This window comes from Scomber scombrus, unplaced genomic scaffold (genome assembly GCF_963691925.1).
Source record: "Scomber scombrus unplaced genomic scaffold, fScoSco1.1 SCAFFOLD_59, whole genome shotgun sequence".
Lineage (NCBI taxonomy): Eukaryota > Metazoa > Chordata > Actinopteri > Scombriformes > Scombridae > Scomber > Scomber scombrus.
This window is the reverse complement of record NW_026910726.1, coordinates 154999-177500: the sequence shown is the minus strand read 5'-3', so window position 1 is coordinate 177500 and position 22502 is coordinate 154999. Positions and strand designations below refer to the sequence as shown.

General features: G+C 42.9%; 1 protein-coding gene across 1 annotated transcript; it reads right to left on the bottom strand.

Annotated features, from left to right (window-relative positions):
* Nucleotides 1-763: 763 nt before the first annotated feature.
* Nucleotides 764-22448, bottom strand: zbtb14 (zinc finger and BTB domain containing 14). Its single transcript, XM_062415366.1, has 10 exons — nt 22040-22448; nt 8434-8622; nt 7870-8040; nt 7615-7710; nt 5968-6111; nt 4438-4682; nt 3825-3910; nt 1537-1676; nt 1175-1270; nt 764-1067 (listed from the first exon to the last, which is right to left on the bottom strand). Exons 2-10 carry the CDS (start codon nt 8620-8622, stop codon nt 927-929), a joined length of 1308 nt encoding a protein of 435 aa, XP_062271350.1. The 5' UTR covers nt 22040-22448; the 3' UTR covers nt 764-926.
* Between the last annotated feature and the right edge of the window lie 54 nt (nt 22449-22502).

Sequence of the window (22502 nt, the reverse complement as noted above, 5' to 3'; positions counted from 1 at the left end):
ATCAGACAGGGGTCGCTATGGTTACACATTAATACTGACGGGCTTCCATAGCGTGAATAAAATCAGACAGAGTTTAAAACGTCTCTGCTCATGAAACTGAACAGAGTGAAACTTTATTTACACACTAATTACACTTCATACAGAGGCACGCATCATGTGACCAACGTCTCACAGGCTGGTCACATGATCGCTGAGGTCATCGGTTCATTTAGAGTCAGTTCATATCAGCTGACTCAGCAAAAAACAGACTATAAAAACAGCTATACACAGGAAGTACTCATCAGCTGATTCCAGATGTTAGGAGCAGCTGATTCCAGATGTTATGAGCAGCTGATTCCAGATGTTAGGAACAGCTGAGTCCAGATGTTATGAGCAGCTGATTCCAGATGTTAGGAGCAGCTGATTCCAGATGTTATGAGCAGCTGATTCCAGATGTTATGAGCAGCTGATTCCAGATGTTAGGAACAGCTGATGTGGTCCAGATGTTAGGAGCAGCTGATTCCAGATGTTAGGAGCAGCTGAGTCCAGATGTTATGAGCAGCTGATTCCAGATGTTAGGAACAGCTGAGTCCAGATGTTAGGAGCAGCTGATTCCAGATGTTAGGAGCAGCTGAGTCCAGATGTTAGGAACAGCTGATGTGGTCCAGATGTTAGGAGCAGCTGATTCCAGATGTTAGGAACAGCTGAGTCCAGATGTTATGAGCAGCTGATTCCAGATGTTAGGAGCAGCTGATTCCAGATGTTATGAACAGCTGAGTCCAGATGTTAGGAGCAGCTGATTCCAGATGTTAGGAGCAGCTGATTCCAGATGTTAGGAACAGCTGAGTCCAGATGTTAGGAGCAGCTGAGTCCAGATGTTAGGAACAGCTGAGTCCAGATGTTAGGAGCAGCTGATTCCAGATGTAAGGAGCAGCTGAGTCCAGATGTTAGGAACAGTTGATGTTGTCCAGATGTTGCTCCTCAGCAGCCATGGCAGCGGCCTGCAGGGTCTCGGTGTCGCTCTGTAACGGGTTCAGCTGCTTCCTCTCACTGTGCATGTTGTTCTCATGACGCTTCAAATCAGACGCCTGAAAGTACAGAGTGACAGTGAATGCACCACCGGGCCCAACAGTAACAGTATCAGTAGTAGTAAGAGTTCAGACCAAACGCGATGAACGCAAAGCAGTATTAGTACCTTGGCGAAGGCCTTGGTGCAGGACGGACAGACGAACGGTTTCTCTCCTCTGTGTCTCCTCTCATGATCCTTCAGGTGAGACTTATGTTTAAATGCCTGCAGACAGGTGAGAAACAGACAGACAGGTGAGAGACAGACAGGTGAGAGACAGACAGACAGGTGAGAAACAGACAGACAGGTGAGAGACAGACAGGTGAGAGACAGACAGACAGGTGAGGAACAGACAGACAGGTGAGAAACAGACAGGTGAGAGACAGACAGGTGAGAGACAGACAGACAGGTGAGAGACAGACAGACAGGTGAGAGACAGACAGACAGGTGAGGAACAGACAGACAGGTGAGAGACAGACAGGTGAACAGACCTTTTCACACATCTGGCAGGCGAACGGTCTCTCGTTGCTGTGAACTCGTTCATGTTTTTTCAGGTCTGGAGCTCGAATAAACGATTTCCCACAAACGTCACACCTGTATGGTTTGAAACCCGTGTGAATCTTCAGGTGTTCTGAAACACAAGTGAGAGCAGAGTCAATATGTGTCTCTGAGGACAGGTGTAGCTGAGGACAGGTGTAGCAGAGGACAGGTGTAACTGAGGACAGGTGTAGCTGAGGACAGGTGTAGCTGAGGACAGGTGTAACTGAGGACAGGTGTAGCTGAGGACAGGTGTAGCTGAGGACAGGTGTAGCTGAGGACAGGTGTAGCAGAGGACAGGTGTAGCTGAGGACAGGTGTAACTGAGGACAGGTGTAACTGAGGACAGGTGTAGCTGAGGACAGGTGTAGCAGAGGACAGGTGTAGCTGAGGACAGGTGTAGCAGAGGACAGGTGTAACTGAGGACAGGTGTAGCAGAGGACAGGTGTAGCTGAGGACAGGTGTGAATGAGGACAGGTGTAGCTGAGGACAGGTGTGAATGAGGACAGGTGTAGCAGAGGACAGGTGTAGCTGAGGACAGGTGTGAATGAGGACAGGTGTAGCTGAGGACAGGTGTGAATGAGGACAGGTGTAGCTGAGGACAGGTGTAGCTGAGGACAGGTGTAACTGAGGACAGGTGTAGCTGAGGACAGGTGTAGCAGAGGACACGTGTAGCTGAGGACAGGTGTAGCAGAGGACAGGTGTAACTGAGGACAGGTGTAGCAGAGGACAGGTGTAGCTGAGGACAGGTGTGAATGAGGACAGGTGTAGCTGAGGACAGGTGTGAATGAGGACAGGTGTAGCAGAGGACAGGTGTAGCAGAGGACAGGTGTAACTGAGGACAGGTGTAGCTGAGGACAGGTGTAACTGAGGACAGGTGTAGCTGAGGACAGGTGTAGCAGAGGACAGGTGTAACTGAGGACAGGTGTAGCTGAGGACAGGTGTAACTGAGGACAGGTGTAGCAGAGGACAGGTGTAGCTGAGGACAGGTGTGAATGAGGACAGGTGTAACTGAGGACAGGTGTAACTGAGGACAGGTGTTAATGAGGACAGGTGTAGCAGAGGACAGGTGTAGCTGAGGACAGGTGTAACTGAGGACAGGTGTAGCAGAGGACAGGTGTAGCTGAGGACAGGTGTAGCTGAGGACAGGTGTAGCTGAGGACAGGTGTTAATGAGGACAGGTGTAACAGAGGACAGGTGTAGCAGAGGACAGGTGTAACTGAGGACAGGTGTAGCTGAGGACAGGTGTAACTGAGGACAGGTGTTAATGAGGACAGGTGTAACTGAGGACAGGTGTAGCAGAGGACAGGTGTAGCTGAGGACAGGTGTTAATGAGGACAGGTGTAACTGAGGACAGGTGTAACTGAGGACAGGTGTAACTGAGGACAGGTGTAACTGAGGACAGGTGTTAATGAGGACAGGTGTAACTGAGGACAGGTGTAGCAGAGGACAGGTGTAACTGAGGACAGGTGTAACTGAGGACAGGTGTAGCAGAGGACAGGTGTAGCTGAGGACAGGTGTAACTGAGGACAGGTGTAACTGAGGACAGGTGTTAATGAGGACAGGTGTAACAGAGGACAGGTGTAGCAGAGGACAGGTGTAGCTGAGGACAGGTGTAACTGAGGACAGGTGTAGCTGAGGACAGGTGTAGCTGAGGACAGGTGTTAATGAGGACAGGTGTAGCAGAGGACAGGTGTAACTGAGGACAGGTGTTAATGAGGACAGGTGTAACTGAGGACAGGTGTAGCAGAGGACAGGTGTAGCTGAGGACAGGTGTAACTGAGGACAGGTGTTAATGAGGACAGGTGTAACTGAGGACAGGTGTAGCTGAGGACAGGTGTAACTGAGGACAGGTGTAACTGAGGACAGGTGTAGCTGAGGACAGGTGTTAATGAGGACAGGTGTAACTGAGGACAGGTGTTAATGAGGACAGGTGTAACTGAGGACAGGTGTAGCTGAGGACAGGTGTTAATGAGGACAGGTGTAACTGAGGACAGGTGTTAATGAGGACAGGTGTAACTGAGGACAGGTGTTAATGAGGACAGGTGTAACTGAGGACAGGTGTAACTGAGGACAGGTGTAGCTGAGGACAGGTGTTAATGAGGACAGGTGTAACTGAGGACAGGTGTAACTGAGGACAGGTGTTAATGAGGACAGGTGTAACTGAGGACAGGTGTAACTGAGGACAGGTGTAACTGAGGACAGGTGTAACTGAGGACAGGTGTAACTGAGGACAGGTGTACCTTTCAGGTGAGCATGGGTGGTGAAAGCTTTGGTGCAGATCTCACAGGCGAACGGACGTTCTGCTGAATGAAGCTTCTCATGTTTCCTAAAAAGACACAAGACAGGTGTGTAGTAGGACAGGTGTGTAGGTCAGGTGTGTAGGTCAGGTGTGTAGTAGGTCAGGTATGTAGGTCAGGTGTGTAGTAGGTCAGGTGTGTAGGTCAGGTGTGTAGGTCAGGTGTGTAGTAGGACAGGTGTGTAGGTCAGGTGTGTAGGACAGGTGTGTAGTAGGACAGGTGTGGAGGTCAGGTGTGTAGTAGGACAGGTGTGTAGGTCAGGTGTGTAGGTCAGGTGTGTAGGTCAGGTGTGTAGTAGGACAGGTGTGTAGGTCAGGTGTGTAGGTCAGGTGTGTAGGTCAGGTGTGTAGTAGGACAGGTGTGTAGGTCAGGTGTGTAGTAGGTCAGGTGTGGAAGTCAGGTGTGTAGGACAGGTGTGTAGGACAGGTGTGGAGGTCAGGTGTGTAGTAGGTCAGGTGTGTAGGTCAGGTGTGTAGGTCAGGTGTGTAGGTCAGGTGTGTAGGACAGGTGTGTAGGTCAGGTGTGCTGACCTCATTGACCAAGTGGATCAGATTACCTGAGTCTGGTCTCGTCCAGGAAGGTCTTGCCACACACCTGGCAGGCGAGCTGCTCTCGGTGTCCGTACAGCAGATACTCAAACTTCATGTCTGTGGTTGCGGTGGACCAGGTGGGCGGCTGCTCGTCCTTCACCTCTCCCATACTGTCTGCAAACGTCAGCGTCTGGGTGCCGTGGTGCTCCGCCCCCAGCTCTTTAGGCTCCGCCTCCATCTCTGTCACCACATCCTGGTCGTAGCACGTCACCTGAAGGACAGACAGGTGGAGTCACACCTGGAGCTCACCTACTCACAGCTGGCTTACTGAAGACCCGTTTTAATAGTTAGAGTGAGGACACAATGGAGAAGAGGCACGTAGCGCATTTATCTTTACAGACGCAGAAAGATTCGGAAACATTAACGTAAAGATAGAAACATTAACGTAAAGACGGAAACATTAACGTAAAGACGGAAACATTAACGTAAAGATAGAAACATTAACGTAAAGACGGAAACATTAACGTAAAGATAGAAACATTAACGTAAAGACAGAAACATTAACGTAAAGACGGAAACATTAAGGTAAAGACGGAAACATTAACATAAAGACGGAAACATTAACGTAAAGATAGAAACATTAACGTAAAGACGGAAACATTAACGTAAAGACGGAAACATTAACGTAAAGATAGAAACATTAACGTAAAGACGGAAACATTAACGTAAAGATAGAAACATTAACGTAAAGACGGAAACATTAACGTAAAGACGGAAACATTAACGTAAAGATAGAAACATTAACGTAAAGACGGAAACATTAACGTAAAGACGGAAACATTAACGTAAAGATAGAAACATTAACGTAAAGACGGAAACATTAACGTAAAGATAGAAACATTAACGTAAAGACGGAAACATTAACGTAAAGACGGAAACATTAAGGTAAAGACGGAAACATTAACATAAAGACGGAAACATTAACGTAAAGATAGAAACATTAACGTAAAGATAGAAACATTAACGTAAAGATAGAAACATTAACGTAAAGACGGAAACATTAACGTAAAGACGGAAACATTAACGTAAAGACGGAAACATTAACGTAAAGACGGAAACATTAACGTAAAGATAGAAACATTAACGTAAAGATAGAAACATTAACATAAAGACGGAAACATTAACGTAAAGATAGAAACATTAACGTAAAGACAGAAACATTAACGTAAAGACGGAAACATTAACGTAAAGACGGAAACATTAACGTAAAGATATAAACATTAACGTAAAGATATAAACATTAACGTAAAGATATAAACATTAACGTAAAGACGGAAACATTAACGTAAAGATATAAACATTAACGTAAAGATAGAAACATTAACGTTAAGATATAAACATTAATGTAAAGATAGAAACATTAACGTAAAGACGGAAACATTAACGTAAAGACGGAAACATTAACGTAAAGATAGAAACATTATCGTAAAGATAGAAACATTATCGTAAAGATAGTAACGTTAACATAAAGACGGAAACATTGAGAGCGCTCGTACCTTATGGATGTCCTCATTGGTCAGTTCTTTCAGGATTGCTTCCTGGACTCGCAGCGCCGCACTGGGAGACTTATCTAACTCCTGATTGGTCGAGGCCTCGACGAGGTCGTCTGTGGCGGGCGCGTCATCGTGCTCACCGAGCACCTGTGAATATAAAGTTATAGTTATGATAATAACAATGATATTAAAGTTATAAAGTAATACGGTAAAAAAATAATGAGGTAATGAGGTCATGAAGTATTGAAGTATTGAGGAAGTAATGGGGTAATGTAGTAATGCAGTAATGAAGTAATGCAGTAATGAGGTAATAAAGTAATGAAGTAATGCAGTAATGAAGTAATGCAGTAATGAGGTAATGCAGTAAGCAGTCAGTAATGAGGTCATGAGGTCATGCAGTAATGTAGTAATGCAGTAATGAAGTAATGCAGTAATGAGGTAATGCAGTAAGCAGTCAGTAATGAGGTCATGAGGTCATAAGGTCATGCAGTAATGAGGTAATGCAGTAATGAAGTAATGAGGTAATGCAGTAATGAGGTAATGAGGTAATGAAGTAATGCAGTAATGAGGTAATGAGGTAATGAAGTAATGCAGTAATGCAGTAATGAGGTAATGCAGTAATGAGGTAATGAAGTAATGAGGTAATGCAGAAATGAGGTAATGGAGTAATGAGGTAATGCAGTAATGAAGTAATGCAGTAATGAGGTAATGCAGTAATGAGGTAATGGAGTAATGAGGTAATGCAGTAATGAGGTAATGCAGTAATGAAGTAATGCAATAATGAGGTAATGCAGTAATGAAGTAATGCAGTAATGAGGTAATGCAGAAATGAGGTAATGCAGTAATGAGGTAATGCAGTAATGAGGTGATGCAGTAATGAGGTAATGCAGTAATGAGGTGATGCAGTAATGAGGTAATGCAGTAATGAGGTGATGCAGTAATGAGGTAATGCAGTAATGAGGTAATGCAGTAATGAAGTAATGCAGTAATGAGGTAATGCAGTAATGAGGTAATGCAGTAATGAGGTAATGCAGTAATGCAGTGATGCAGTAATGAGGTAATGCAGTAATGAGGTAATGCAGTAATGAGGTAATGCAATAATGAGGTAATGCAGTAATGAGGTAATGCAGTAATGAGGTAATGCAGTAATGAGGTAATGCAGTAATGAGGTGATGCAGTAATGAGGTAATGCAGTAATGCGGTAATGAGGTAATGCAGTAATGAGGTAATGCAGTTATGAGGTGATGCAGTAATGAGGTGATGCAGTAATGAGGTAATGCAGTAATGAGGTAATGCAGTAATGAGGTAATGCAGTAATGAGGTGATGCAGTAATGAGGTAATGCAGTAATGAGGTGATGCAGTAATGAAGTAATGCAGTAATGAGGTAATGCAGTAATGAGGTAATGAGGTAATGCAGTAATGAGGTAATGCAGTAATGAGGTAATGCAGTAATGAGGTAATGCAGTAATGAGGTAATGCAGTAATGAAGTAATGCAGTAATGAGGTAATGAGGTGATGCAGTAATGAGGTAATGCAGTAATGAGGTAATGCAGTAATGAGGTAATGCGGTAATGAGGTAATGCAGTAATGAGGTAATGCAGTAATGAGGTAATGAGGTAATGCAGTAAGCGGCCAGTAATGAACAGTACCTCGGCGTCGGCAGCTAGCTGGGCTTCAGGCGGCAGCGCCATCTTTACGATGTCGTAAGGGAACTTCTCTTTGTCCTCTGATGACACGTCTCGTTTCTGAGGGAACATGAACGCACCATCACTAAGGAGGAGGAGCTTCACCTGTTCACTAACCAACAGGTAAGAAACATTGAGGCCGTACTTACCTGTAACTGTGTGTGTGTTACCTGTGTGTGTGTGTGTGTGTGTGTGTGTGTGTGTGTGTGTGTGTGTTACCTGTGAGCAGAGTTTGTCCAGGAAGCGGATCCCCAGGATCTGTCCTGATGACATCATCAGGTTGACGTCTCTCTTCTTGACGGAGATCTTGGCGGTGTACATGTAGTTCAACACTTCCTCAAAGATGTCTGAACGGATGAAGTCGATCTCAATCACAGAAGAGTTATCCACCTGCACAGAGTACACCTTAAAGTACTCAGAGTACTCCTTAAAGTACTCACAGTACACCTTAAAGTACTCACAGTACACCTTAAAGTACTCACAGTACTCCTTAAAGTACTCAGAGTACACCTTAAAGTACCCAGAGTACTCCTTAAAGTACCCAGAGTACACCTTAAAGTACTCAGAGTACTCCTTAAAGTACTCAGAGTACTCCTTAAAGTACCCAGAGTACACCTTAAAGTACTCACAGTACACCTTAAAGTACTCACAGTACACATCAAAGTACCCAGAGTACTCCTTAAAGTACCCAGAGTACACCTTAAAGTACTCACAGTACACCTTAAAGTACTCAGAGTACTCCTTAAAGTACTCAGAGTACTCGTTGAAGTATTTGGACAGTACCTCGTGCTTCTTGAAGAGTTTCTTGAAGTAGTTGGAGCAGGCCGCCAGCACACAGCGGTGAGCGCGGAACTTGACGTCTTCGACCACCACAGCGATGTCACAGTGTTCTCCTTCCAGACGCTGCTCGTTCAGCAGCTTCAGGAAGATGCTCTTATGTTCGTCGTCCACATACTTCACCGTCTCCGCCATCTGAGCACAGAGAAGACTCACAGGTCATCTCACAGGGAGGAATGTTTACCTATGACATCATAACTGATCATCAATACTGTGATTGATCAGCCTGGATCTGAGCTGTTAGACATGTAATACAATAAAGTAGAGAGGAGGAATAAAGTAGTAGTATTCCTGCAGTAGAGAGGAGGAATAAAGTAGTAGTATTCCTGCAGTAGAGAGGAGGAATAAAGTAGTAGTATTCCTGCAGCAGAGAGGAGGAATAAAGTAGTAGTATTCCTGCAGTAGAACAGAGAGGAGGAATAAAGTAGTAGTATTCCTGCAGTAGAGAGGAGGAATAAAGTAGTAGTATTCCTGCAGTAGAACAGAGAGGAGGAATAAAGTAGTAGTATTCCTGCAGTAGAGAGGAGGAATAAAGTAGTAGTATTCCTGCAGTAGAACAGAGAGGAGGAATAAAGTAGTAGTATTCCTGCAGTAGAGAGGAGGAATAAAGTAGTAGTATTCCTGCAGTAGAACAGAGAGGAGGAATAAAGTAGTAGTATTCCTGCAGCAGAGAGGAGGAATAAAGTAGTAGTATTCCTGCAGTAGAGAGGAGGAATAAAGTAGTAGTATTCCTGCAGCAGAGAGGAGGAATAAAGTAGTAGTATTCCTGCAGTAGAACAGAGAGGAGGAATAAAGTAGTAGTATTCCTGCAGCAGAGAGGAGGAATAAAGTAGTAGTATTCCTGCAGTAGAGAGGAGGAATAAAGTAGTAGTATTCCTGCAGTAGAACAGAGAGGAGGAATAAAGTAGTAGTATTCCTGCAGTAGAGAGGAGGAATAAAGTAGTAGTATTCCTGCAGTAGAACAGAGAGGAGGAATAAAGTAGTAGTATTCCTGCAGCAGAGAGGAGGAATAAAGTAGTAGTATTCCTGCAGTAGAACAGAGAGGAGGAATAAAGTAGTAGTATTCCTGCAGTAGAGAGGAGGAATAAAGTAGTAGTATTCCTGCAGCAGAGAGGAGGAATAAAGTAGTAGTATTCCTGCAGTAGAGAGGAGGAATAAAGTAGTAGTATTCCTGCATTAAACAGAGAGGAGGAATAAAGTAGTAGTATTCCTGCATTAAACAGAGAGGAGGAATAAAGTAGTAGTATTCCTGCATTAAACAGAGAGGAGGAATAAAGTAGTAGTATTCCTGCAGTAGAACAGAGAGGAGGAATAAAGTAGTAGTATTCCTGCAGTAGAGAGGAGGAATAAAGTAGTAGTATTCCTGCAGTAGAGAGGAGGAATAAAGTAGTAGTATTCCTGCAGTAGAGAGGAGGAATAAAGTAGTAGTATTCCTGCAGTAGAACAGAGAGGAGGAATAAAGTAGTAGTATTCCTGCAGTAGAACAGAGAGGAGGAATAAAGTAGTAGTATTCCTGCAGTAGAACAGAGAGGAGGAATAAAGTAGTAGTATTCCTGCAGTAGAACAGAGAGGAGGAATAAAGTAGTAGTATTCCTGCAGTAGAACAGAGAGGAGGAATAAAGTAGTAGTATTCCTGCAGCAGAGAGGAGGAATAAAGTAGTAGTATTCCTGCAGTAGAACAGAGAGGAGGAATAAAGTAGTAGTATTCCTGCAGTAGAGAGGAGGAATAAAGTAGTAGTATTCCTGCAGTAGAACAGAGAGGAGGAATAAAGTAGTAGTATTCCTGCAGTAGAGAGGAGGAATAAAGTAGTAGTATTCCTGCATAGAACAGAGAGGAGGAATAAAGTAGTAGTATTCCTGCATAGAACAGAGAGGAGGAATAAAGTAGTAGTATTCCTGCAGTAGAGAGGAGGAATAAAGTAGTAGTATTCCTGCAGTAGAACAGAGAGGAGGAATAAAGTAGTAGTATTCCTGCAGTAGAACAGAGAGGAGGAATAAAGTAGTAGTATTCCTGCAGCAGAACAGAGAGGAGGAATAAAGTAGTAGTATTCCTGCAGTAGAACAGAGAGGAGGAATAAAGTAGTAGTATTCCTGCAGTAGAACAGAGAGGAGGAATAAAGTAGTAGTATTCCTGCAGTAGAGAGGAGGAATAAAGTAGTAGTATTCCTGCAGTAGAGAGGAGGAATAAAGTAGTAGTATTCCTGCAGTAGAACAGAGAGGAGGAATAAAGTAGTAGTATTCCTGCAGTAGAACAGAGAGGAGGAATAAAGTAGTAGTATTCCTGCAGTAGAGAGGAGGAATAAAGTAGTAGTATTCCTGCTGCAGAGAGGAGGAATAAAGTAGTAGTATTCCTGCTGCAGAGAGGAGGAATAAAGTAGTAGTATTCCTGCAGTAGAACAGAGAGGAGGAATAAAGTAGTAGTATTCCTGCAGTAGATCAGAGAGGAGGAATAAAGTAGTAGTATTCCTGTAGTAGAGAGGAGGAATAAAGTAGTAGTATTCCTGTAGTAGAGAGGAGGAATAAAGTAGTAGTATTCCTGCAGTAGAGAGGAGGAATAAAGTAGTAGTATTCCTGCAGTAGAACAGAGAGGAGGAATAAAGTAGTAGTATTCCTGCAGTAGAACAGAGAGGAGGAATAAAGTAGTAGTATTCCTGCAGTAGAACAGAGAGGAGGAATAAAGTAGTAGTATTCCTGCAGTAGATCAGAGAGGAGGAATAAAGTAGTAGTATTCCTGCAGTAGAGAGGAGGAATAAAGTAGTAGTATTCCTGCAGTAGAACAGAGAGGAGGAATAAAGTAGTAGTATTCCTGCAGTAGATCAGAGAGGAGGAATAAAGTAGTAGTATTCCTGTAGTAGAGAGGAGGAATAAAGTAGTAGTATTCCTGTAGTAGAGAGGAGGAATAAAGTAGTAGTATTCCTGCAGTAGAGAGGAGGAATAAAGTAGTAGTATTCCTGCAGTAGAGAGGAGGAATAAAGTAGTAGTATTCCTGCAGTAGAACAGAGAGGAGGAATAAAGTAGTAGTATTCCTGCAGTAGAGAGGAGGAATAAAGTAGTAGTATTCCTGCAGTAGAGAGGAGGAATAAAGTAGTAGTATTCCTGCAGTAGAACAGAGAGGAGGAATAAAGTAGTAGTATTCCTGCAGCAGAGAGGAGGAATAAAGTAGTAGTATTCCTGCAGTAGAGAGGAGGAATAAAGTAGTAGTATTCCTGCAGTAGAACAGAGAGGAGGAATAAAGTAGTAGTATTCCTGCAGTAGAACAGAGAGGAGGAATAAAGTAGTAGTATTCCTGCAGTAGAGCAGAGAGGAGGAATAAAGTAGTAGTATTCCTGCAGTAGAACAGAGAGGAGGAATAAAGTAGTAGTATTCCTGCAGTAGAGAGGAGGAATAAAGTAGTAGTATTCCTGCAGTAGAACAGAGAGGAGGAATAAAGTAGTAGTATTCCTGCAGTAGAACAGAGAGGAGGAATAAAGTAGTAGTATTCCTGCAGTAGAGAGGAGGAATAAAGTAGTAGTATTCCTGCAGTAGAGAGGAGGAATAAAGTAGTAGTATTCCTGCAGCAGAGAGGAGGAATAAAGTAGTAGTATTCCTGCAGTAGAGAGGAGGAATAAAGTAGTAGTATTCCTGCAGTAGAGAGGAGGAATAAAGTAGTAGTATTCCTGCAGTAGAGAGGAGGAATAAAGTAGTAGTATTCCTGCAGCAGAGAGGAGGAATAAAGTAGTAGTATTCCTGCAGCAGAGAGGAGGAATAAAGTAGTAGTATTCCTGCAGTAGAGAGGAGGAATAAAGTAGTAGTATTCCTGCAGCAGAGAGGAGGAATAAAGTAGTAGTATTCCTGCAGTAGAACAGAGAGGAGGAATAAAGTAGTAGTATTCCTGCAGTAGAGAGGAGGAATAAAGTAGTAGTATTCCTGCAGCAGAGAGGAGGAATAAAGTAGTAGTATTCCTGCAGCAGAGAGGAGGAATAAAGTAGTAGTATTCCTGCAGTAGAACAGAGAGGAGGAATAAAGTAGTAGTATTCCTGCAGTAGAACAGAGAGGAGGAATAAAGTAGTAGTATTCCTGCAGTAGAACAGAGAGGAGGAATAAAGTAGTAGTATTCCTGCAGTAGAGAGGAGGAATAAAGTAGTAGTATTCCTGCAGCAGAACAGAGAGGAGGAATAAAGTAGTAGTATTCCTGCAGTAGAGAGGAGGAATAAAGTAGTAGTATTCCTGCAGTAGAACAGAGAGGAGGAATAAAGTAGTAGTATTCCTGCAGTAGAGAGGAGGAATAAAGTAGTAGTATTCCTGCAGTAGAACAGAGAGGAGGAATAAAGTAGTAGTATTCCTGCAGTAGAGAGGAGGAATAAAGTAGTAGTATTCCTGCAGTAGAACAGAGAGGAGGAATAAAGTAGTAGTATTCCTGCAGTAGAACAGAGAGGAGGAATAAAGTAGTAGTATTCCTGCAGTAGAACAGAGAGGAGGAATAAAGTAGTAGTATTCCTGCAGTAGAACAGAGAGGAGGAATAAAGTAGTAGTATTCCTGCAGTAGAACAGAGAGGAGGAATAAAGTAGTAGTATTCCTGCAGTAGAGAGGAGGAATAAAGTAGTAGTATTCCTGCAGTAGAACAGAGAGGAGGAATAAAGTAGTAGTATTCCTGCAGTAGAACAGAGAGGAGGAATAAAGTAGTAGTATTCCTGCAGCAGAGAGGAGGAATAAAGTAGTAGTATTCCTGCAGTAGAGAGGAGGAATAAAGTAGTAGTATTCCTGCAGCAGAGAGGAGGAATAAAGTAGTAGTATTCCTGCAGTAGAACAGAGAGGAGGAATAAAGTAGTAGTATTCCTGCAGTAGATCAGAGAGGAGGAATAAAGTAGTAGTATTCCTGTAGTAGAGAGGAGGAATAAAGTAGTAGTATTCCTGTAGTAGAGAGGAGGAATAAAGTAGTAGTATTCCTGCAGTAGAGAGGAGGAATAAAGTAGTAGTATTCCTGCAGTAGAGAGGAGGAATAAAGTAGTAGTATTCCTGCAGTAGAACAGAGAGGAGGAATAAAGTAGTAGTATTCCTGCAGTAGAACAGAGAGGAGGAATAAAGTAGTAGTATTCCTGCAGTAGAACAGAGAGGAGGAATAAAGTAGTAGTATTCCTGCAGTAGAGAGGAGGAATAAAGTAGTAGTATTCCTGCAGCAGAGAGGAGGAATAAAGTAGTAGTATTCCTGCAGTAGAGAGGAGGAATAAAGTAGTAGTATTCCTGCAGTAGAACAGAGAGGAGGAATAAAGTAGTAGTATTCCTGCAGCAGAACAGAGAGGAGGAATAAAGTAGTAGTATTCCTGCAGTAGAACAGAGAGGAGGAATAAAGTAGTAGTATTCCTGCAGTAGAGAGGAGGAATAAAGTAGTAGTATTCCTGCAGTAGAGAGGAGGAATAAAGTAGTAGTATTCCTGCAGTAGAACAGAGAGGAGGAATAAAGTAGTAGTATTCCTGCAGTAGAGAGGAGGAATAAAGTAGTAGTATTCCTGCAGTAGAACAGAGAGGAGGAATAAAGTAGTAGTATTCCTGCAGTAGAACAGAGAGGAGGAATAAAGTAGTAGTATTCCTGCAGTAGAACAGAGAGGAGGAATAAAGTAGTAGTATTCCTGCAGTAGAGAGGAGGAATAAAGTAGTAGTATTCCTGCAGTAGAGAGGAGGAATAAAGTAGTAGTATTCCTGCAGTAGAACAGAGAGGAGGAATAAAGTAGTAGTATTCCTGCAGTAGAACAGAGAGGAGGAATAAAGTAGTAGTATTCCTGCAGTAGAACAGAGAGGAGGAATAAAGTAGTAGTATTCCTGCATTGAACAGAGAGGAGGAATAAAGTAGTAGTATTCCTGCAGTAGAGCAGAGAGGAGGAATAAAGTAGTAGTATTCCTGCAGTAGAGAGGAGGAATAAAGTAGTAGTATTCCTGCAGTAGAACAGAGAGGAGGAATAAAGTAGTAGTATTCCTGCAGTAGAACAGAGAGGAGGAATAAAGTAGTAGTATTCCTGCAGCAGAGAGGAGGAATAAAGTAGTAGTATTCCTGCAGCAGAGAGGAGGAATAAAGTAGTAGTATTCCTGCAGTAGAGAGGAGGAATAAAGTAGTAGTATTCCTGCAGTAGAGAGGAGGAATAAAGTAGTAGTATTCCTGCAGTAGAGAGGAGGAATAAAGTAGTAGTATTCCTGCAGTAGAGAGGAGGAATAAAGTAGTAGTATTCCTGCAGTAGAACAGAGAGGAGGAATAAAGTAGTAGTATTCCTGCAGCAGAACAGAGAGGAGGAATAAAGTAGTAGTATTCCTGCAGCAGAGAGGAGGAATAAAGTAGTAGTATTCCTGCAGTAGAACAGAGAGGAGGAATAAAGTAGTAGTATTCCTGCAGTAGAGAGGAGGAATAAAGTAGTAGTATTCCTGCATTGAACAGAGAGGAGGAATAAAGTAGTAGTATTCCTGCAGTAGAACAGAGAGGAGGAATAAAGTAGTAGTATTCCTGCAGTAGAGAGGAGGAATAAAGTAGTAGTATTCCTGCATTGAACAGAGAGGAGGAATAAAGTAGTAGTATTCCTGTAGTAGAGAGGAGGAATAAAGTAGTAGTATTCCTGTAGTAGAGAGGAGGAATAAAGTAGTAGTATTCCTGCAGTAGAACAGAGAGGAGGAATAAAGTAGTAGTATTCCTGCAGTAGAGAGGAGGAATAAAGTAGTAGTATTCCTGCAGTAGAGAGGAGGAATAAAGTAGTAGTATTCCTGCAGTAGAACAGAGAGGAGGAATAAAGTAGTAGTATTCCTGCAGTAGAGAGGAGGAATAAAGTAGTAGTATTCCTGCAGTAGAACAGAGAGGAGGAATAAAGTAGTAGTATTCCTGCAGTAGAACAGAGAGGAGGAATAAAGTAGTAGTATTCCTGCAGCAGAACAGAGAGGAGGAATAAAGTAGTAGTATTCCTGCAGTAGAACAGAGAGGAGGAATAAAGTAGTAGTATTCCTGCAGTAGAGAGGAGGAATAAAGTAGTAGTATTCCTGCAGTAGAGAGGAGGAATAAAGTAGTAGTATTCCTGCAGTAGAACAGAGAGGAGGAATAAAGTAGTAGTATTCCTGCAGTAGAGAGGAGGAATAAAGTAGTAGTATTCCTGCAGTAGAACAGAGAGGAGGAATAAAGTAGTAGTATTCCTGCAGTAGAACAGAGAGGAGGAATAAAGTAGTAGTATTCCTGCAGTAGAGAGGAGGAATAAAGTAGTAGTATTCCTGCAGTAGAGAGGAGGAATAAAGTAGTAGTATTCCTGCAGTAGAACAGAGAGGAGGAATAAAGTAGTAGTATTCCTGCAGTAGAACAGAGAGGAGGAATAAAGTAGTAGTATTCCTGCATTGAACAGAGAGGAGGAATAAAGTAGTAGTATTCCTGCAGTAGAACAGAGAGGAGGAATAAAGTAGTAGTATTCCTGCAGTAGAGAGGAGGAATAAAGTAGTAGTATTCCTGCAGTAGAGAGGAGGAATAAAGTAGTAGTATTCCTGCAGTAGAGAGGAGGAATAAAGTAGTAGTATTCCTGCAGTAGAGAGGAGGAATAAAGTAGTAGTATTCCTGCAGTAGAGAGGAGGAATAAAGTAGTAGTATTCCTGCAGTAGAACAGAGAGGAGGAATAAAGTAGTAGTATTCCTGCAGTAGAACAGAGAGGAGGAATAAAGTAGTAGTATTCCTGCAGTAGAGAGGAGGAATAAAGTAGTAGTATTCCTGCAGCAGAGAGGAGGAATAAAGTAGTAGTATTCCTGCAGCAGAGAGGAGGAATAAAGTAGTAGTATTCCTGCAGTAGAACAGAGAGGAGGAATAAAGTAGTAGTATTCCTGCAGCAGAGAGGAGGAATAAAGTAGTAGTATTCCTGCAGTAGAGAGGAGGAATAAAGTAGTAGTATTCCTGCAGTAGAACAGAGAGGAGGAATAAAGTAGTAGTATTCCTGCAGCAGAGAGGAGGAATAAAGTAGTAGTATTCCTGCAGTAGAGAGGAGGAATAAAGTAGTAGTATTCCTGCAGCAGAGAGGAGGAATAAAGTAGTAGTATTCCTGCAGCAGAGAGGAGGAATAAAGTAGTAGTATTCCTGCAGTAGAGAGGAGGAATAAAGTAGTAGTATTCCTGCAGCAGAGAGGAGGAATAAAGTAGTAGTATTCCTGCAGTAGAACAGAGAGGAGGAATAAAGTAGTAGTATTCCTGCAGCAGAACAGAGAGGAGGAATAAAGTAGTAGTATTCCTGCAGCAGAGAGGAGGAATAAAGTAGTAGTATTCCTGCAGCAGAACAGAGAGGAGGAATAAAGTAGTAGTATTCCTGCAGTAGAACAGAGAGGAGGAATAAAGTAGTAGTATTCCTGCAGTAGAACAGAGAGGAGGAATAAAGTAGTAGTATTCCTGCAGTAGAACAGAGAGGAGGAATAAAGTAGTAGTATTCCTGCAGTAGAACAGAGAGGAGGAATAAAGTAGTAGTATTCCTTCAGCAGAACAGAGAGGAGGAATAAAGTAGTAGTATTCCTGCAGTAGAACAGAGAGGAGGAATAAAGTAGTAGTATTCCTTCAGCAGAACAGAGAGGAGGAATAAAGTAGTAGTATTCCTGCAGTAGAACAGAGAGGAGGAATAAAGTAGTAGTATTCCTGCTGTAGAGAGGAGGAATAAAGTAGTAGTATTCCTGCAGCAGAACAGAGAGGAGGAATAAAGTAGTAGTATTCCTGCTGCAGAGAGGAGGAATAAAGTAGTAGTATTCCTGCTGCAGAGAGGAGGAATAAAGTAGTAGTATTCCTGCTGTAGAGAGGAGGAATAAAGTAGTAGTATTCCTGCAGTAGAACAGAGAGGAGGAATAAAGTAGTAGTATTCCTGCTGTAGAGAGGAGGAATAAAGTAGTAGTATTCCTGCAGTAGAACAGAGAGGAGGAATAAAGTAGTAGTATTCCTGCAGCAGAACAGAGAGGAGGAATAAAGTAGTAGTATTCCTGCAGTAGAGAGGAGGAATAAAGTAGTAGTATTCCTGCAGTAGAGCAGAGAGGAGGAATAAAGTAGTAGTATTCCTGCAGTAGAGAGGAGGAATAAAGTAGTAGTATTCCTGCAGTAGAACAGAGAAGAGGAATAAAGTAGTAGTATTCCTGCAGTAGAACAGAGAGGAGGAATAAAGTAGTAGTATTCCTGCAGTAGAGAGGAGGAATAAAGTAGTAGTATTCCTGCAGTAGAACAGAGAGGAGGAATAAAGTAGTAGTATTCCTGCAGTAGAGAGGAGGAATAAAGTAGTAGTATTCCTGCAGTAGAACAGAGAGGAGGAATAAAGTAGTAGTATTCCTGCAGTAGAGCAGAGAAGAGGAATAAAGTAGTAGTATTCCTGCAGTAGAGAGGAGGAATAAAGTAGTAGTATTCCTGCAGTAGAGAGGAGGAATAAAGTAGTAGTATTCCTGCAGTAGAGCAGAGAGGAGGAATAAAGTAGTAGTATTCCTGCAGTAGAGCAGAGAGGAGGAATAAAGTAGTAGTATTCCTGCAGTAGAGAGGAGGAATAAAGTAGTAGTATTCCTGCAGTAGAACAGAGAGGAGGAATAAAGTAGTAGTATTCCTGCAGTAGAGCAGAGAGGAGGAATAAAGTAGTAGTATTCCTGCAGCAGAGAGGAGGAATAAAGTAGTAGTATTCCTGCAGTAGAGAGGAGGAATAAAGTAGTAGTATTCCTGCAGTAGAACAGAGAGGAGGAATAAAGTAGTAGTATTCCTGCAGCAGAACAGAGAGGAGGAATAAAGTAGTAGTATTCCTGCAGTAGAGAGGAGGAATAAAGTAGTAGTATTCCTGCAGTAGAGAGGAGGAATAAAGTAGTAGTATTCCTGCAGCAGAACAGAGAGGAGGAATAAAGTAGTAGTATTCCTGCAGTAGAGAGGAGGAATAAAGTAGTAGTATTCCTGCAGTAGAACAGAGAGGAGGAATAAAGTAGTAGTATTCCTGCAGTAGAGAGGAGGAATAAAGTAGTAGTATTCCTGCAGCAGAACAGAGAGGAGGAATAAAGTAGTAGTATTCCTGCAGTAGAACAGAGAGGAGGAATAAAGTAGTAGTATTCCTGCAGTAGAGAGGAGGAATAAAGTAGTAGTATTCCTGCAGTAGAACAGAGAGGAGGAATAAAGTAGTAGTATTCCTGCAGTAGAGAGGAGGAATAAAGTAGTAGTATTCCTGCAGTAGAGAGGAGGAATAAAGTAGTAGTATTCCTGCAGTAGAACAGAGAGGAGGAATAAAGTAGTAGTATTCCTGCAGTAGAGAGGAGGAATAAAGTAGTAGTATTCCTGCAGTAGAACAGAGAGGAGGAATAAAGTAGTAGTATTCCTGCAGTAGAGAGGAGGAATAAAGTAGTAGTATTCCTGCAGTAGAGAGGAGGAATAAAGTAGTAGTATTCCTGCAGTAGAACAGAGAGGAGGAATAAAGTAGTAGTATTCCTGCAGCAGAACAGAGAGGAGGAATAAAGTAGTAGTATTCCTGCAGTAGAGAGGAGGAATAAAGTAGTAGTATTCCTGCAGTAGAACAGAGAGGAGGAATAAAGTAGTAGTATTCCTGCAGTAGAGAGGAGGAATAAAGTAGTAGTATTCCTGCAGTAGAACAGAGAGGAGGAATAAAGTAGTAGTATTCCTGCAGTAGAGAGGAGGAATAAAGTAGTAGTATTCCTGCAGTAGAACAGAGAGGAGGAATAAAGTAGTAGTATTCCTGCAACAGTGAGGAGGAATAAAGTAGTAGTATTCCTGCAGCAGAACAGAGAGGAGGAATAAAGTAGTAGTATTCCTGCAGTAGAGAGGAGGAATAAAGTAGTAGTATTCCTGCAGTAGAACAGAGAGGAGGAATAAAGTAGTAGTATTCCTGCAGTAGAGAGGAGGAATAAAGTAGTAGTATTCCTGCAGTAGAACAGAGAGGAGGAATAAAGTAGTAGTATTCCTGCAACAGTGAGGAGGAATAAAGTAGTAGTATTCCTGCAGTAGAACAGAGAGGAGGAATAAAGTAGTAGTATTCCTGCAGTAGAACAGAGAGGAGGAATAAAGTAGTAGTATTCCTGCAGTAGAACAGAGAGGAGGAATAAAGTAGTAGTATTCCTGCAGCAGAGAGGAGGAATAAAGTAGTAGTATTCCTGCAGCAGAACAGAGAGGAGGAATAAAGTAGTAGTATTCCTGCAGTAGAGAGGAGGAATAAAGTAGTAGTATTCCTGCAGTAGAACAGAGAGGAGGAATAAAGTAGTAGTATTCCTGCAGCAGAACAGAGAGGAGGAATAAAGTAGTAGTATTCCTGCAGCAGAGAGGAGGAATAAAGTAGTAGTATTCCTGCAGTAGAGAGGAGGAATAAAGTAGTAGTATTCCTGCAGTAGAACAGAGAGGAGGAATAAAGTAGTAGTATTCCTGCAGTAGAGAGGAGGAATAAAGTAGTAGTATTCCTGCAGTAGAACAGAGAGGAGGAATAAAGTAGTAGTATTCCTGCAGTAGAACAGAGAGGAGGAATAAAGTAGTAGTATTCCTGCAGCAGAGAGGAGGAATAAAGTAGTAGTATTCCTGCAGCAGAACAGAGAGGAGGAATAAAGTAGTAGTATTCCTGCAGTAGAGAGGAGGAATAAAGTAGTAGTATTCCTGCAGTAGAGAGGAGGAATAAAGTAGTAGTATTCCTGCAGTAGAACAGAGAGGAGGAATAAAGTAGTAGTATTCCTGCAGTAGAGAGGAGGAATAAAGTAGTAGTATTCCTGCAGTAGAGAGGAGGAATAAAGTAGTAGTATTCCTGCAGCAGAGAGGAGGAATAAAGTAGTAGTATTCCTGCAGTAGAACAGAGAGGAGGAATAAAGTAGTAGTATTCCTGCAGCAGAACAGAGAGGAGGAATAAAGTAGTAGTATTCCTGCAGCAGAGAGGAGGAATAAAGTAGTAGTATTCCTGCAGTAGAGAGGAGGAATAAAGTAGTAGTATTCCTGCAGTAGAACAGAGAGGAGGAATAAAGTAGTAGTATTCCTGCAGTAGAACAGAGAGGAGGAATAAAGTAGTAGTATTCCTGCAGTAGAACAGAGAGGAGGAATAAAGTAGTAGTATTCCTGCAGCAGAGAGGAGGAATAAAGTAGTAGTATTCCTGCAGCAGAACAGAGAGGAGGAATAAAGTAGTAGTATTCCTGCAGTAGAACAGAGAGGAGGAATAAAGTAGTAGTATTCCTGCAGTAGAGAGGAGGAATAAAGTAGTAGTATTCCTGCAGTAGAACAGAGAGGAGGAATAAAGTAGTAGTATTCCTGCAGCAGAACAGAGAGGAGGAATAAAGTAGTAGTATTCCTGCAGCAGAGAGGAGGAATAAAGTAGTAGTATTCCTGCAGTAGAGAGGAGGAATAAAGTAGTAGTATTCCTGCAGTAGAACAGAGAGGAGGAATAAAGTAGTAGTATTCCTGCAGTAGAGAGGAGGAATAAAGTAGTAGTATTCCTGCAGTAGAACAGAGAGGAGGAATAAAGTAGTAGTATTCCTGCAGTAGAACAGAGAGGAGGAATAAAGTAGTAGTATTCCTGCAGTAGAACAGAGAGGAGGAATAAAGTAGTAGTATTCCTGCAGCAGAGAGGAGGAATAAAGTAGTAGTATTCCTGCAGCAGAACAGAGAGGAGGAATAAAGTAGTAGTATTCCTGCAGTAGAGAGGAGGAATAAAGTAGTAGTATTCCTGCAGTAGAGAGGAGGAATAAAGTAGTAGTATTCCTGCAGCAGAGAGGAGGAATAAAGTAGTAGTATTCCTGCAGTAGAACAGAGAGGAGGAATAAAGTAGTAGTATTCCTGCAGCAGAACAGAGAGGAGGAATAAAGTAGTAGTATTCCTGCAGCAGAGAGGAGGAATAAAGTAGTAGTATTCCTGCAGTAGAGAGGAGGAATAAAGTAGTAGTATTCCTGCAGTAGAACAGAGAGGAGGAATAAAGTAGTAGTATTCCTGTTCGCTGTGTGTCTGTTGTGATAATAATGTAGAACATCTATATAATAATAATATAAATATAAATATATATTATTATTATTATTATTATTATATCTTTATGATTCTCATCAGATCTGCACTGATCTCATATCTGAACTTTCAGCAGCGTTAATCACCGTGTTACCGTGGTTACCGTGAAACACCGTGGTTACGGTTAAACACCGTTTTACTGGTTACGGTTAAACACTGTGTTACCATGGTTACCGTTCATCACCGTGTTACCGTTAAAGACCGTGTTACCGTGGTTACCGGTTACAGTTAAACACCGTGTTACCGTGAAACACCGTGGTTTCCGTTAAACACCGTGTTACTGGGGTTACCGGTTACCGGAGCTGCTTTGTGTTAAATGGCGGACTACTGAAACAAAATGGCTCCTCTGCTCTGTAACGGACGCTCGCGCTCTCCGGTTTTCCTCGCGGACCCGCCGCGGTACCGGAGCACCGGGGCGCGAGGCCGCGGGGCCGCGTGCCGCCGTCCCCGGGACCGACACGCACGCGAGCAGCGGCGACACGAACGAGAGGCTCGAGCAGCCATGAACGGCTCGAGAGCGCGCAGCCATCCCGCGAGGACGGCGGCGGCGGGCAGAGGGCGCGAGGCCGGGAGCGCGAGCGGGCTTACCTTCACGGTGTTCCGGGAGGGGGGCAGCGCACCGGGGCCGGTAACCGGGTCCGGTTGTTGTTGTTGTTGCTGAGGACGAGCACGGGGCGCGCGGACACTGCAGGGCACGCGGGCGCGGGCCAAACGGATCACTGCCTCTCGCGCATGCGCCTTCTTCCTGTGCTCGGGCCTTAGAGCGAAGGCACGAGCCAGTCACGTGGGCCAACAACACAGTGACGTAGACAGGACTGTGGCGCGTGCCCTGATGATGTGTGACACCACCGTGATGTCATTCCTTCAGATTTATAAATATTGATAATCAGCTGATCGACAGGAAGTGACCCAGCAGCTGCTGATTGGTTGTTGAGGATCAATGAAGCTCATCTGTCGTCACGTGACAGATTCATTGATAATGATCAGCTGGTTGCTGTGATACACTGATCAATAAAGATTATCACTGCTGTCATCAGTCTGTGTGTAGATG